At 43.4% G+C, this 17,357-nt stretch overlaps 1 protein-coding gene across 1 annotated transcript in view; it reads right to left on the bottom strand.

Moving 5' to 3' along the window:
- LOC132821414 (rhodopsin kinase grk7-a-like) overlaps positions 1-8,030 on the bottom strand; it is a 40,904-nt gene extending 32,874 nt beyond the window's left edge. Inside the window, exon 1 of the mRNA XM_060833997.1 lies at positions 7,428-8,030. Within this exon, the coding sequence (XP_060689980.1) occupies positions 7,428-8,030 (603 nt within the window). The remainder of the gene's footprint in view (positions 1-7,427) is intronic.
- Positions 8,031-17,357: the final 9,327 nt, after the last annotated feature.

Genomic DNA, 17,357 nt, shown 5'->3' with positions numbered 1-17,357 from the left:
TAGTGTGATTGAATTTACTCTGCAATTTGAGAGGGAGAAGATAGAATCAGAGGTAATGGTATCACAGCTGAATAAAGGCAACTACAGAGGCACAAAGGAAGAGCTGGGCAGAATTGACTGGGAGAGGAGCCTCATAGGAAAGGCAGGAAATCCTGCAATGGCAGGAGTTTCTGGGAGTAATCCGGGAGACAGCAGAGATGCATCCCAAGGAAAAAGAAACATGGTAATGGGAGGATGAGGCAATCTTTGCTGATGTGGGAAGTCAGGGGTAGGATAAAAGCAAAAGAGAAAGCATGTTGCGAAGGGCAATGGGAAAGCAGAGGATTGGGAAAACCTTACAAAGACCAACAGACAGCACAACGAAATAAAGAGGGAAAAGATTAAATATGATGGTAAGCTAGCCAGTCATATTAAGGAAGACTGTAAGAGTTTCTTTAGATGTATAAAGTTCAAAAGTGAGGCAAAAATGGACATTTGGGCTGCTGGAAAATGATGTTGGAGAGATCGTACTGGGGGACAAGGAAATAGCTGAAGAACTGAATAATTACTTTGTGTCAGTCTTCACGGTGGAATATAGAACAATACAGCGCAGAACAGGCCCTTCAGCCCTCAATGTTGTTCTTACCTGTGAACCCATCTAAGCTCATCCCCCTACACTATCCCAAAATCATCCATGTGCTTATCCAAGGATTGTTTAAATCTCCCTAATGTGGCTGAGTTAACTACATTTGCAGGCAGGGCATTCCACACCCTTATCACTCTCTGTGTAACGAACCTGCCTCTGACATCTTTGTCAGAAACGAACTTTGTAGTGAGTGAAACCTTTGAGGAGCAGGTGTGCATGCTGGAATAGATAGAGATAGAGAAAGCTGATGTGCTGAAAATGTTGTCAAACATTAAGATTGACAAGTCGCCAGGCCCAGATCAGATTTGTCCTCAGCTGCTTTGGGAAATGAGAAATGCAATTGCTTTGCCACTTGCGAAGATCTTTGCATCCTCGCTCCCCACTGGAGTTGTACCTGAGGACTGGAGAGAGGCAAATGTAATTCCTCTCTTCAAGAAAGGAAATAGTGAAATCCCCGGCAATTACAGACCAGTAAGTCTCACATCTGTCGTCTGCAAGGTCTTAGAAAGGATTCTGAGGGATAGGATTTATGACCATCTGGAAGAGCATGGCTTGATTAAATGCAGTCAACACGGCTTTGTGAGGGGCAGGTCATGCCTCACAAACCTTATCGAGTTTTTTGAGGATGTGACTAGAAAAATTGATGAGGGTCGAGCTGTGGATGTGGTGTATATGGACTTCAGCAAGGCATTTGATAAGGTTCCCCATGGTAGGCTCATTCAGAAGGTCAGGAGGAATGGGATACAGGGGAACTTAGCTGTCTGGATACAGAATTGGCTGGCCAACAGAATACAGGGAGTGGTAGTAGAAGGAAAATATTCTGCCTGGAAGTCTGTGGTGAGTGGTCTTCCACAGGGCTCTGTCCTTGGGCCTCTACTGTTTGTAATTTTTATTAATGACTTGGATGAGGGGATTGAAGGATGGGTCAGCAAGTTTGCAGACGTCACAAAGATTGGAGGTGTCGTTGACAGTAGAGAGGGCTGTTGTAGGCTGCAGCGGGACATTGACAGGATGCAGAGATGGGCTGAGAGGTGGCAGATGGAGTTCAACTGGATAAATGCGAGGTGATGCATTTTGGAAGGTCAAATTTGAAAGCTGAGTACAGGATTTAGAATAGGATTCTTGGCAGTGTGGAGGAACAGAGGGATCTTGGTGTGCAGATACATAGATCCCTTAAAATGGCCTCTCAAGTGGATAGGGTTGTTAAGGAAGCATATGGTGTTTTGGCTTTCATTAACAGGGGGATTGAGTTTAACAGCCGTGAGATCTTATTGCAGCTATATAAAACTTTGGTTAGACCGTACTTGGAATCCAGTTCTGGTCGCCCTATTTTAGGAAAGATGTGGATGCTTTGGAGAGGGTTCAGAGGAGGTTTACCAGGATGCTGCCTGAACTGGAGGGCTTATCTTAAGAAGAGAGGTTGACTGAGCTCGGACCTTATTCATTGGAGAAAAGGAGGAGGAGAGGGGACCTAATTTAGGTGTACAAGATAATGAGAGGCATAGATAGAGTCAATAGCCAGAGACTATTTCCCAGGGCAGAAATGACTAACACGAGGGGTCATAGTTTTAAGCTGGTTGGAGGAAAGTATAGAGGGGATGTCAGAGGCGGGTTCTTTACACAGAGAGTTGTGAGAGCATGGAATGCGTTGCCAGCAGCAGTTGTGGAAGCAAGGTCATTGGGGACATTTAAGAGACTATTGGACATGCATATGGTCACAGAAATTTGAGGGTGCATACATGAGGATCAGTGGTCGGCACAACATCGTGGGCTGAAGGGCCTGTTCTGTGCTGTACTGTTCTATGTTCTATGTTCTATCTGTCTTAAATCTATCACCCCGCAATTTACTTAGATTCCATACAGTGTGGAAACAGGTCCTTCGGCCCAACAAGTCCACACCGACCCGCCGAAGAGTAACCCACCCCCCTCTGACTAATGCACCTAACACTATGGGCAAGTTAGCATGGCCAATTCATCTGACCTGCACATCCTAATTTATAGCTAAGCCTCCCTCGTACAAGCTGACGTCATCATCCTAGGAAAAAGATGTCCACTATCTACCCTATCTAATTCTCTGATCATCTTGTATGTCTCCATTAAATCCCCCCTTAGCCTTCTCCTCTCCAATGACAACAGACCTAAGTCCCTCAGCCTTTCCTCATAAGACCTTCCCTCCAGACCAGGCAACATCCTGATAAAATCTCCTCTGCACCTCTTCCACCTTTCACATCTTTCCTGTAATGAGGTGACCAAAACTGTACACAATATTCCAAATGTGGCCGCACCAGCGTTTTGTATAGTTGCAGCATGACATTGTGGCTCCAGAACTCAATCCCTCTACGAATGAAACCTAACACACCGTATGCCTTCTTAACAGCACTACCCACCTGGGTGGCAACTTTCAGGGATCTATGTACATGGACTCTAAGATCCCTCTGCACACCCACATCACCAAGAATCTTTCCATTGACCCAGTATTCTGCTGTACGGTTATTCTTCCCAAAGTGCATCACCTCACATTTTTCTGCATTGAATTCCATTTGCCACCTTTCAGCCAATTCTGCAGTTTATCCAAGTCCCCCTGCAGCCTGTAACATTCTTCCACACTGTCCACTACTCCACCGACTTTATTGTCATCTGCAAACTTACTCATCCATCCACCTATGCCTGTGTTTAAGTCATTTATAAAAATGACAAACAGCAGTGGTCCCAAAACAGATCCTTGTGGCACACCACTAGTAACTGGGCTCCAGGCTGAATATTTTCCATCAACCACCACTCGCTGCCTTTTTTCAGAAAGCCAGTTTCTAATCCAAACTGCTAAATTACCCTCAATCCCATGCCTCTGCATTTTCTTCAAGTCTACTGTGTGGAACCTTATCAAAGGCTTTACTGAAGTCCATGTATACCACGTCAACTGCCCTGCCCTCATCCACATGCTTGGTCACCTTCTCAAAAGCCTCGGTGAGGTTTGTGAAACATGACCTGCCCTTGATGAAACCATGTTGACTATTTGAAATCAAACTGAGAAGGATGAGATTTCTGAATACTTGGAATTGCATGGTAAAATAGGGCAAGGTCACCATGGTTTCATCAAGGGGAGGTCATGCCTGACAAATCTGTTCGAATTCTTTGAGGAAGTAATGAGCAGGTTAGACCAAGGAGAGCCAATGGATGTTATCTACCTGGACTTCCAGAAGGCCGTTGACAAGGTGCTGCACAGGAGGCTACTAAGTAAGGTAGAGGCCCACGGTGTTAGAGGCAAGATACTAGCATGGATAGAAGCTTGGCTGTCTGGCAGAAAGCAGAGAGTGGGGATAAAAGGGTCTCCCTCAGGATAGCAACCGGTGACTACTAGTGTTCCACAAGGGTCGGTGTTGGGACAACTTCTCACTTTATACATTAATGATCTAGATAAAGGAACTGGGGGCATTTGGGCTAAGTTTGCAGATAATACAAAGGGGCAGAGGAGGTAGGGAAGCTGCAGAAGGGTTCGGACAGGTTAGGAGAGTGGGCACAAAAGGGGGCAGATGGAATACAACGTGGGAAAGTATGAGGTCATGCACTTTGATAGAAAGACTAGCAGCATGGACTATTTTCTAAATGGGGAAAAGATTAAGAAATCTGTAGTTCAAAGGGATTTGGGAGTTCTGCTCCAGGATTCTCTCACGGTAAATTGCAGGTTGAGCCAGTCATTAGGAAGGCAAATACAAGGTTGACATTCATGTCAAGAGGACGAGAATATAAAAGCAGGGACGTGGTTCTGAAGCTCTGTAAGGTTCTGGTCAGACCACATTTGGAGTATTGTGTGCAGTTTGGGGCCCATATCTCAGGAAGGATATACTGGCACTGGAGTGGGTTCAGAGGAGGTTCATGAGAATGGCTCCTGGAATGAAAAGCTTAATATATGAGGAGCATTTGAGGACTCTGGGACTATACTTGATGGAGTTTAGAAGGATGAGGGAGTATCTAATTGAAACTCACAGAATACTGAATGGCCTAGACAGAGTGGATGTTGGGAAGATGTTTCCATTGGTAGGAGAGACTAGGCCCCGAGACTAGCCTTAGAGTAAAGAGAAGACCTTTTAGAACGGAGATAAGGAGAAACTTCTTCAGAAAGTGGTGAATCTATGGAATTCATTTCCATAGAAGGCTGTGTAGGCCAGGTCATTGAATGTATTTAAGACTGAGATAGGTAGGTTCTTGATTGTCAAGGAATCAAGGTTATGGGGAGAAAGCGGGACAATGGGGTTAAGAAACCTATCGGCCATGATTGAATGGTGAAGCAGACTCAATGGGCTGAATGGCCTCATTTCTGCTCCTATGTCTTATGGTCTTCTTACTTCTCTCATTGCATTTTTGAGTGGTCCAATGTCACTTTTGCCTCTCATTTTCTGCACCTTATGTATCTACAGAAACTCTTGCAATCTTTTCTAATATTACCCTCATATTTAATCTTCTCCCTCCTTATTTCTTTCTCCATTGCCCTCTGTTCATCTTTGTAAGCTTTCCAATCCTCTAATTTCTCACTGCCCTTCACCACATTGCATGCTTTCTCTTTTGCTTTTATGCTACCCCTGACTTCCCTTGTCAGCCGTGGTTGCCTCACCCTGCATGTACCATGCTTCCTTTTCCTCAGAATGAATCTCTGCTGGGTCTCCCGAATTACTCCCAGAAACTCCTTCCGTTGTTGTTCCATTGTCTTTCCTGCCACGCTCCTCTCCCAATGAATCCTGGTCAGCTCCTCCCTCATGCCTCTGTAGTTGCCTTTATTCAACTGTAATGCCGTTACTCTGATTCCACCTTCTCCATCTCAAATTTCAGACTTATCTCCTGAAGGCAAATGTTTCTCCCTATCTCCCAATGCTCCTCATAAATTTGTCAAGAGTGTGGTGCTGGAAAAGCACATCCGAGGTCAGGCAGCATCCGAGGAGGAGGACAGTCGACGTTTTGAGCAAAGGCCCTTCGTCAGGAATGAGGTTATGAACCAAGGGGGTGCTGAGATAAATGGGAGTGGGATGGGGCTGGGGGGAAGGTAGCTGAGAGTGCAATAGGTGGATGGAGGTTGGAGTAATGGTGACAGGTCGGAGAGGAGAGTGGAGCGGATAGATGGGAAGGAAGATGGACAGATAGGACAATTCATGAGGGTGGTGCCGAGTTGGAAGGCTGGGACTAGGATAAGGTGAGGGAGGTGAAACGAGGAAATTGGCGAAATCACATTGATCCCGTGTGTTGGAGGGTCCCAAGACGGAAGACGAGACGTTCTTTCTCCAGGCTTTGGGTGGTTAGTGAGTGGTGATGGAGGAGGCCAAGGACCTGCATGTCCTTGGCAGAGTGGGAGGGGAAGTTAAAATGTTTGGCCACGGGGTGGTGGGGTTGGTTGGTGTGGGTGTCCCGGAGATGACCTGTGAAGTGGTCTGAGAGTAGGTGTCCTGTCTCCCCCATTGGGAGCAATGGGTACATGATTTCAGTGGGAAGATTCTGAGTTGTAAAACTGGGGTTCACCAATGTGGTGTTCACATAATCCTCCTGTTGGGGTGGTGAAGGAGGTATCAGCATACTGGCCTTCATTGGTTGAGGCAGTGAGTATATGAGTTGGGATGTTATGTCACAGTTGTATAAGTCGTTGGTGAGGCCGCACTTGGAGTATTTTGTACAGTTTTGGTCATCATGTTATAGGAAAAATATAGTTAAACTGGAAAGAGTGCAAAGAACATTTACAAGAATGTTGCCAGGACTATTGGGAGCGGTTGGCCAGGATAGGACGTTATTAATTGGAACAATGAGCGGTGACCTTATTGAGATATATAAAATCATGAGGGGCATTGATAGGATAAATGCATATAGTGTTGTTCCCAGGGATATGGATCAAATGTCGACAATTGGAGCTAGCTGAGTGAGCACATGGTCAGCATGGACTAATTTGGGATGAAGGGCCTGTTTCCACCCTGTATTACTCCATGACCCTGTCCTGGGCTGACAGGGAGGAGAAAGAAACTCACTTTGGAGGGGGCCACTAGAAAAGAGAAGAATAATAGAATCCCAAAAGTGTGGAAGCAGCCCATTGAGTCTACACCGACCCTCTGAAGACCCACCCTATCCCCATAACCCTGCATTTCCCATAGTCCATTCACCTATCCTGCACATCTTAGAATGTGGGAGGAAACTGGAGCACCTGGAAGAAACCCACACAGACACGGGGAGAATGTGCAAACTCCACACAGTCATCTGAGGGTGGGATTGAACCTGGGACCCTGGCACTGTGAGGCAGCAGTGCTAACCACTGAGCTTCAATGTAACCCTCAGATCATATCAAAGGAAGATTTAAAATACTGAACAGTAAAAGACTGCAGATATCCCCTGGTCAGCATTGTAGAGGGGTCTCTGGCTACTCTGAATGACCAGTGCTGGCCTAATGGCCATGCAGTTGGGGGAGGGATGAAGGAGGGGGTTGAAACTGCAGGTACCCCGAAACCAACAGTAAAATATCAAACATGCTGGAAAACCTAAACTAGGAACAGGGAGCACTGGAGAAACACAGAGACTCTGTAATTACCGGTGGAGAGAGAGAGAGAGAGAGAGTGAGAGAGAGAGAGAGAGAGAGAGAGGGATTGACAAGTGTTAACGTTTCGAGGGCAGTTTGATTCTTTGGAAACCCCAGTCTCCACTCCCTAGGTGCTGGGGTGGGTGGGAGGGGGGAGATGTTTTGGCCTCACTGTCAGGATCTGGGGGTGGGTTTGCTCTCCCTCCCTCCCAATGGGTATTCGGAAATTCTTCCCCTTCAAAACAGGAGTCTTCTTACCTCTCCAAATCCACCCTTTCCCAACACCCTGAACTGATAGAAGTATTTCTCAGTTATCGGCTGTCGCTCAAATGTTTTCCACTGCAAGAACTTCGTGAAAAACGGACTGTTTTGGAAGTCTTGGAAAGGTTGTCCGGCAAGGAACATTCTAACTTCTGCCTTAGCCATCGGCAAGAGTTCCTCAAAATCCTTTTCTGTTGCATCTTTACATTTATCGGCCAGATCCTGGCTGAGGAAGGAGAGATAGTTCTTCGAATCAGGTTTTAGAAAGTTAGTGATGATGTTCTGCCTGAGATTGTCCTTCACCCCATCTTCTGCCAGATAAAAGTCAGTAACTTCATTTACAAACTCCACAGCACCTTGATATTCTGGAACAGTTGCTGTAAACGTATGAAACAACTTCTTGCCAATTGGCTGTCTCTCACACACACTCTCGTAGATAATATCAATATTTTGTTTGACTGAAGCACTTTGCTGATGGCTTGGCAGAGCTAAACTCTGCCGCCTCTTTCTCATCGCCTTGACATCGCCATCCACACTCTTCCTGGCTTGCAGATAAACCGTGTTGGCTATCAGGTTGTCGAGTGCTCCCATGTCACACATGTTGCCTTCTTTTACGAAAAGCCTCCCTCCGTGTGAAAGTATTTGAGGATCTGTCTATACCTAGTATCACTGTGACTCAATGGTTTTTTTGTACCGTTATATACCTCCCAGATTCCCCTAAGTACATTAAGATGTTCTATTCAGGAGATTATGATGCCTAAGCGGTTTCTATCTAAGTAGATTTCATTTCTCGCCTTTAGTTTAGTCAGTGGCCATCATGAAACGCGATTGCTAACATATTTAGAAGTGCTCAGCTACATATTCGTCGAGTTCAGCAGTTTTCATAACTTGTCCCTTTCACCTTATAAATTCTTGTTGATAACTCTGTACAGCAGCAAGCATTTTGAAAGAAACTATGTTCAGAAATTTAATTTTCATTAAATGTAATTAATTTTAAAATTTAAAACAATACTGAAAATAAACTATGAGTAAAATTTGGAAGCTTATACATTGCAATTGAAGTCATGTTGCTCTTTCAAATGTTCAAAAGGATAATTCTATCACAGGGTTATTCTACTGTATCTAAAGCCCATGCACATTTTCTGATGGAGCTATGCATTATGGTTGGTGGAAACATCAGCGGCCTACAGCGATGTATAAATTTAAAGTAAACTGTGATTACCGTATATTGCAAGATACTTTATAGTGAACAGGTGACGGAAAATGATAAAGGAGGAGGGGGTGAGACAAGTGGAGCAATGGTATTATCACTAGGTTTATCATTCAGTAGTCCAGGTTATTATCCTGGATACCAGGCGTTCAAATCTCAGCTCAGGTGAAATTTGATTAGATTAGATTCTCAACAGTGTGGAAACAGTCCACACCAACCCTCCAAAGAGTAACCCACCCAGACCATTTCCCCCTGACTAATGCACTTAATACTATGGACAGATCAGCATGGCCAATTCACCTGACCTGCACATCTTTGGACTGTGGGAGGGAACCGGAGCACCCAGAGGAAACCCACGCAGCCACGGGGAGAATGCGTAAACTCTAAACAGACAGTCACCCAAGACATGAATTGAACCTGGGACCCTGGTGCTGTGAAGTAGCAGTGCTAACCACCGGGCCACCCAAATTCAATTAAGCCAGGAATTGGAAGCTTGTCTATTAAGCAATCATCAACTATCATTTTAAATCCAACTGGATTGATAATGTTGCTTCAGGATGGAAAACCCAGGAATATTGCAGCAGTTTTGGGCCCTGAATTTAAGGAAGAATGTGTTGGAGGGGGTCCAGGGGCGGTTTACACGAATGATCTCAGGAATGAAGGGCTTGTCATATGAGGAGCAGTGGAGGATTCTAGGTTTGTGCTTGACCGAGTTTTGAAGGATGAGGGGGATCTGATTGGAAATTCTGGTCTCCCTGCTTCTCAGAAGGATGTTGTGAAACCTAAAAGGGTTCAGAAAAGATTTGCAAGGTTATTGGCAGGGTTGGAGGATTTGAACTAATGGGAGAGGCTGAATAGGCTAGGGCATGGGAAGCTGAGGGGGACTTTAAAGATGTTTATAAAATCATGAGGGGCATGGATAGGGGAGAGAGATAAGGGTGATTCCCTGGGTTGGGGGAGTCCAAAACTAGAGGACATAGATTTAGGGTGAGAGGGGAAAGATTTAAAAGGGCAACATTTTCGTACAGAGGGTAGTGCGGGAATGCCAGAGGAAGTGGTGGAGGCTGGTACAATTACAACATTTAAAATGCATTTGGATGGAAAGATGAATAGGAAGGGTTTGGAAGGATATGGACCAAAGCTAGGCAAAGCCGGTCACCATGGATGGGTTGGGCTGAAGGGCCTGTTTCCATGCTGTATGATTCTATTTAACTTGAGGGCAGAGGTTGAAGAAGGTTCTTTGTGATAATCTCAGCCAGAGCAAGAATCAAATTCAAACTGTTAGCATCATTCTGCATTGCAACTGACTGTCCAGCCAACTGAGCTAACCAAAACTCTCAATAATGCTTTGCTAAAGGACACAAAAATACGCAGAAATGGAAATGAATGCACAGACATTTATGATCTCATATTACTGTCAATTGTCTGATCTTCCCTCGAGGTTCCCTGACATGTTAGCAGTGACACCTATTACAACCCGAATACATGCTAACCAGGAAGTTTTGAACAACCTGTGTTATTTCTAAACCTGAAAAATTGCTAATGCTGCCAGATTTAATCCTCAATGCTTTTGAAAACTTACCCACTCAGCCACTATTTTAAAACATATTCTCACTTTCTCTGTCTCATGCCCTGCAGAGTCTCACAGCTGTGCCAGGCAATCTGCCCTTGGGCTGCTGCCAGTGCTCCTTTTGAATGGCTGTTTGGGTATGCCCAGAAGGGTCCCATGGTGACTCACACTACAATTTCCTCTCCTCTCCTTTGACGAATTACCTACTCACTGATTGGCACTTCTTCCTGGCAGCGTGAGCAGCATTCTGAAGTGTGGAACCGTTGGCTCAAAGCCATAACCAGCCTTTCTGTGCACAGCATCTTGGAGCTACCGAGTAAATCTGCTTTATATACATAATGCAGCAATCAAAGGAACCTGAGTGACAGATAGAAAACTTAGTTAAAAATCACACAACACCAGGTTACAGTCCAATATGTTTATTTGGAAGCATTAGGTTTTGGAACTCTGCTCCTTCGTCAGGCCCAACCACCTGATGAAGGATCAGCACTCTGAAAGCTAGTGCTTCCAAATAGGCCTATTGGACTATAGCCGGGTGCTGTGGGATGTGTAACTTTATACACCCAAGTGTATAACACCGATGTCTCCAAATCATAGAGAATTTAGGCATCAATCCATCTTGGACCAATGGGATGGAAATCTCCTTCCTCTGAGACTGCCAAAAGGTTGATATGATTGCTCAGTTCTTCAGTCAGTGTTTTGTAAATTTCAAAAATGGAAATATGTCTGACATCTGCAGTTAAAGTGAAAATCCATTTTGCACTTACACCTGCGGCTTACAGATGTGAAATTAAATTGGTTGTTAGGTTTGTCCACTTCTTAAAATGCTGAGTCAAAAAGTGCGGTGCTGGAAAAACACAGCAGGTCAGGCAGCATCCGAGGAGCAGGAGAGTCAACGCTCTTCATTATGTTTATGCCGGAAATGTCGACTTGCCTGCTCCTCGGATGCTGCCTGACCTTCTGTGTTCTTCCAGCAACACACTTTTCGACTCTGACTCTCCAGCATCTGCAGTCCTTACTTTGTCCATTTTTTTTAAATACTGGCAAGGCAAACATTAAATTCTAGCCAAGACTCTAGATATTTTTAAAACTGCCAGGCATCCTATTTGGTTTTAAACTTCATAAAGATTGACAAACATAAATTCTGCAGTCATCTAGATTTGAAACGTTAGTTTGCTCTCTCTTTATGGATGCTTCCTGACCTACTGTGATTGCCAGTATTTTTTAATTTCAGCTAAATTTTGGAAAGTTCTTGTTCCTAAGAATAATAGTTTGACCACTCTACAACATAAACCTGCCTGAAATTCATTCAGAATGATAGGTATCTGATGACATTATTCCCTCGGAGCTTGTGTACTGTGGTCCTCCTGCAGCCTACACCCAAGTATGTTTTATTGCTCAGTAAAACAGTCAACTTAAAGAATATTACAGAATGGGCCAGAGTTTGCAATAAGCATTAGGCTTATGGTGACTCCAGCCCTTCCACCAACCCAAACCCACCTGAACTCACCAATCCCAGCTCCCCTCCAGCCAAAACCCACAACTTGCACGTGCAGTTAAATACTGAAATCTGTAAGTTGTCACAGATATTTCTCAAGTTTTCTTAATTGACTATAATGTGCTGTGGAACATCTTGAGGTTTTGAATGTTTCATATATATTGTCATATTTTCTTAACTTTGTTTGTTCTGAAGAAAGATAATGCTCATTCTCAATTTTTTTCCTGTCTTTACTGAATCTCTAAACCAGTAGAAGGCCTGGTAAAGTTGAAGTGGAAACATTAATCTGGTCACCCTAATCATATACCCTCCAAGGGCTCCTGAAGTGCACTCTGATCTCTCCCTTCCCTCTATGAGTTACCACAGAATGTCCAACTTGCTCCCCATCTCCATCTCCAACTCTTACTTTGACCAGCTATTAAAACACCTTTCTTGATATCAAAACACATTCTCACATTCACAGTTAATAGAGAGTTAGCTTCATTGATGTTGCGAACATGACAATACAGGATATTCTAAAGATATTAGAGTCATAGAGAAAAACAGCCTGGAAACAGACCCTTCGGTCCAACCCGTCCATGCCGATATTCTAAAGTCTAACTTAATTATTGTTCAGTGATTATAGATTCCATTGTTTATTAAAATGTTTAGAAATATTTTGATGGAGACTGACAGCACAGTTGATTAGCAAATTCATTCTCTTTTCCTTTATTCACTCATGGGACATGGGTGTCGCTGGCTGGGCCCAGCATTTATTGCTCATCCCTAGTTGCCCCTTGAGAGGGTGGGGTTAAGCTGCCATCTTGAACCACTGCAGTCCACCTGTTGTGGGCTGACCCACAATGCCTTTGGGGAGGATGTTGACCCAGTGACACTGAAGGAACAGTGATTTTTTTTCCCAAGTCAGGGTGGTGAGTGGCAGGGAGGGGAATTTATAGGTGTGGCGGTATCCCTATGTATCTGCTACTATTTTCCTAAAAATTCCTGCTCAGGAATCCTTTTAAAAATAAAAGATTAAAAATCTTGTGAAAAAAATCTTTTGCACTATACATTACTGGCCTTCTGCAGAATTTACATACAACTGATGATTTAGGCAATGAACACTTTACTTTATCTCTTAATAAAATCATACCTTACATAACTACATCAGGGTAATAGATGCTATACGTCTTTCGTCTGTCCTACCTTGATGTAATAATTGCAGTTAAGCTAATGCTGTAAACAATCCTATAAGATGCTTACATATTATCAGAAAAACAAGCCCCACTGAAACGGCAGAAAAAACAAAGTCTTTCTTGAATAAACTTACAAATCTTGAACTGTTCACTAAATTAGTTCAAAAGTTGAAAAACAATTGTGTTGTTATCCTCTCTCTCTCTCAAAGAATGTTTTACTCTGAGCAATGTCAGTGTGAAGTTGCTGTCAGAAACAAATAATGCTTGGTACTTAACACACAACCAGGTTACGTTACGAAGGGATAATCCTCTAAAACCTTCAATCCAAAACAATTGGAACGTTGTTAGGCATCTTTAATTTCAACTGAAAACTCAGAAATACTCCAGAAAAAACGCACTGTCTCTATGCATCAAAGGAATGTCTAATTAGTGTGATACATGGGTGGAATCCTGTCAAGAGGAGTGCTAATTGATATTGTACTTCGTTCAAATGCAGTTAATCAGATTGATGGACATCAAGGGTTGAAAATTAGGTTATTACCATTGAGAACCAACTGGTGAGCCAAGAACAGAAAGGTACAATGCTGCTGAACTGAAAGAATGTAAGTCAGAAATTTAGATCTGCTGCTGATAATTTCTCAGCTTCAGTGCTTCAATCAATCTTGCAGATAATATAGGTCTTCCTTCTAATCAGAGTTAATTCACACTCTTCTCTATCTACCTGCATGATGTAACCTTGGGCTGCAATGATAGCTCCTTCTTTTGCTCTGGACTGGATAGCTGCACCTTTTGATCTGATTTGATTTGATTTATTATTGTCACATGTACCAAGATACAGTGAAAAGTATTGTTTTGTGTGCTAACCAGACAAATCATACCTTACATAAGTACATCAGGGTAATAGAACAGAATGTGGAATATAGTACTACAGCCACAGAGAAGGCGAGGAGATAGATCAACTCTAATATGTGAGAGGATTCTTCAAAAGTCTGATAACAGTGGGGAAGAAACTGTTTTTTGAATCTAGTTGTATGGGTATTCAAACTTTTGTATCTTCTGGCCAATGGAAGAGGGTGGATGAGGGTATAACCGGGGTGGGGAGATGTTGGCTGCCTTCCTGAGGCAGTGGGAAGTGTAGATGGAATGGGCTGGTTTTCGAGGTGGACTGGGCTGTGTTCACACCACTTCTATAATTTTACACATAACCTCATGAGCTTCTCCAACTTTCCACAAGGCATAACCAGAAAATGCTCAACGAGATACAGCCTGATACAAAATAATAATTGCTTTAATTCACAATAAGGTAAAGATGGTGACCTCTAACTGTCCTCCAGCACTTCCATCCACATAGCACTCTGTGCCAATGGGCTGTTCCCTGGGACACACACTGAGACAAACATCAAATGTGCCTGGAGGTCTATCACTCTTTGGTCTGACTGAAACTTGCTGGTCTTACTGTTTAAGGAGTGAACCGTGACCGAATGTTGTAGACTGGCACATTCCAAGGTACGGGACAATGTGCTGAGGGATGAACTATAATGTAGGGAAGTTCCTGCCAAAGGTGCAGAGTAGAAAGATCACTGTCTAAGGTCTGAGGGTCAATTACATTTCAAGATATCCTTGTCATCTTAAAGGGAATCTAAGTAGTTTCCTTTCATGTTTAGAAAATACCTGTTTGGATTGAGTTTCTAAGGAGGAATGTCAAAATTCCATTACATTTTCTGTAAAGTCTGTATAGAACTGTTCTGTACTTGCATATACTTAGAAATAATTTATGAATAAAATATGTTTTTGTAAAAAAAACTTCTGCCACTTAGTCTCAACAAAAACACTTGTGTCTAATTGATTTAGAAGGGGCTGATTTCTCAGCATAACCTGGGTCTCAGTTTGTTCTCTTTCCTTTGTTATCACCCTGGAACAAAATGAAAAGTCCCTTATTTTACCAAGAAATTAGAGAGTTCCTAATACAATGGGTGGGACCAAGTTATCAATTCCAAGATATGTTAATGAATTATTTATTGTTTACATGGTTTGGGGAAAAGAATATTAGCATATTACATACTAACATTCTAATATACTTTCCGTTAATGCACAACATTTTCATTCCTAGCTTCTTTCTATGGCAAAGAAATCAAAAGATCACAAAATGTGACAGTGCACTTGAGAGAAAAAATAAACTGTTCCCCAGGGTGAGCCATTTTTTTCCCCTCAAGTTTGATGATGTCAATTAGTTTAAAATGTTTCTTGGGCAGTAGCTAGCTGACAAGGAATATTATGTCCTCTTTATGGACACTAAATGTGCAAGTTTTCAAAACCCAGGGGCTGGTAACTTCACTTTGGTTTAAATTGGATTTGTATAAACACTTTTCAAAATGCTGCTGTCTCCCACTGGACAGCCCCTACCATTGTCAAAATCAGTATTCAGTCACAAAGGACAGTGATCATTCTGTTCTCTTGGTGTTCAAAACAGCAGCATCTCATATGATTCTGAGTGTTACTACTGCTGAGACCACCTACTGTAATGTCTCAGCCTCTGCTTTAACCCAGTCCTCATCCATACCTGTGTTACTGTGAGATACGCTGACTCTGATGCATTCACGGCTGGTTTCCCTTGCTGCATCTTTCATAAACTTGAGCTCATCAAAAACTCTCCTGCTGTGTCCTGCCTTGCTCTACATCCTAGTCATCCCTCATCCCTGTGCGCTAACTGATCTGCAGTGTTTCCTGATCCGATAACTCCTCCCTTCAAAACCCTTAGCACATTTACCATCATGACAGTGCCCTTCACATCTCGATAACCTCCTCCATTCCTACATTTCCTCTTGGTTCCTGGCTATTTACACATTCCTGATTTTCATCGTCCCCACACTGATGGCTGTGCTTTTGTGTGCCTGTGCTGTAAGCTCTGGAATTTCCTTCATTAACCTTTCCACCTCTCTCTCTCTCCTCCTTTAAGATGCTTTTTAATGATCCCGATCTTGGCGTGAAGGGGACAGTTTCACAATTTGGGGATGACCCAAGACTTGGAAAAATTATATATTGCGAGTGCAGAGCAGAATGGAACTCCAAAAGGACACAAACAAGTTGATGGAGTGGATGGAGAAGTGGCAGATTTGGTTCAATGTAGAGAAGTGTGAGATGATGCAATTTAGTCAGAAGAACATTGAACATCAATATAAAATAATTCTAACAGGGGATGCAGGAACCTGGGTGTATACACACACAGATCATTGAAACTGGCAGGACAGCTGGAGACAGCAATTACTAAAGGATACACAGGTTAAAAACAGAAATCGCTGGAAAAACTTAGCAGGTTTGGCAGCATCTGTGGAGAGAAAGCAGAGTTAACTTTTCGGGTTAGGTGTCCCTTTTTCAGAACTGATTGTAGCTATGGAAAGATTGTTATATATGCTGAGGATTGGGGGGAAGGGGGGAAGACTAAATGATGGGTGAAGATGGAGCCCAGAGGGAGCCCAGAGAGAGAGAAAAACATTGGGCAAAGGAATGGCTAAGGGTCAGCTGGGAGAGTGAATAGTTGCTAATGGGGACCGTTAGTGGCTGACAATGGAATGGTTGTAGTCGCTGCCAATGTGATGACACCAAAGCCCACACTGCAGACCTTGTCATCAGGAGGTAGAGAGCAGCTGTTCCCACTCCTAAAAGGGCTGAAAATGTGTTACTGGAAAAACGCAGCAGGTCAGGCAGCATCCAAGGAACAGGAAATTCGAATTTCCTGCTCCTTGGATGCTGCCTGACCTGCTGCGCTTTTCCAGCAACACATTTTCAGCTCTGATCTCCAGCATCTGCAGACCTCACTTTCTCCACTCCTAAAAGGGACAAGGGTGAGTAAGTCTAGTTTTAAAGGGATGTGTACATGAAGCAAGGGTGACTTTAGAAACAAACTTTTTCACACCGTGGATGTTAGGATACAGAATGCACTGCCTGGAAATGTGGTAGAAGCAAATTCAATGGAGGCATTCAAGAGGGGAAACTGGGTGAATATTTGGATAAAAATAATGTGCTGGGGATATGGGGAAAGAGCAGGAGGTTGGCATGAGGTAATGATGTATATTTGAAGGGTTGGTTCAGGCATCTTGGGCTGAATGGCCTCCTTTGATACAATGATTAACTAAACTCTGGACCTTTTTTTAAACTCATTCATGGGATGTGGGCATCACTGGCTGGGCCAGCAACTATGGCCCATCCCTTGAGAAGGTGGGGGTGAGCTGCCTTCTTGAACCGCTGCAGTCCATGTGCTGTAGGATGACCCACAATGCCCTGTTTGATAAAACTCCCCTGAAGCACCCTGGGATATTTGACTTCATTACAGTGCTATGTAAACACAAGTGATCAAAGTAACACTCTTCAATACAAGGTAACCTAAACCGTAAATAATTTTAAAAGGACAAATCTCTGTGCAGTTGAGCTGCAGCCTGTGGGTAATTAGGGCGCTGAAGAAATAAATCTGTAGATG

This window comes from Hemiscyllium ocellatum, chromosome 13, assembly GCF_020745735.1.
Source record: "Hemiscyllium ocellatum isolate sHemOce1 chromosome 13, sHemOce1.pat.X.cur, whole genome shotgun sequence".
Classification (NCBI taxonomy): Eukaryota; Metazoa; Chordata; class Chondrichthyes; order Orectolobiformes; family Hemiscylliidae; genus Hemiscyllium; species Hemiscyllium ocellatum.
Note: the sequence above shows the minus strand (reverse complement) of the source record. Positions and strands in the feature narration are given on the sequence as shown.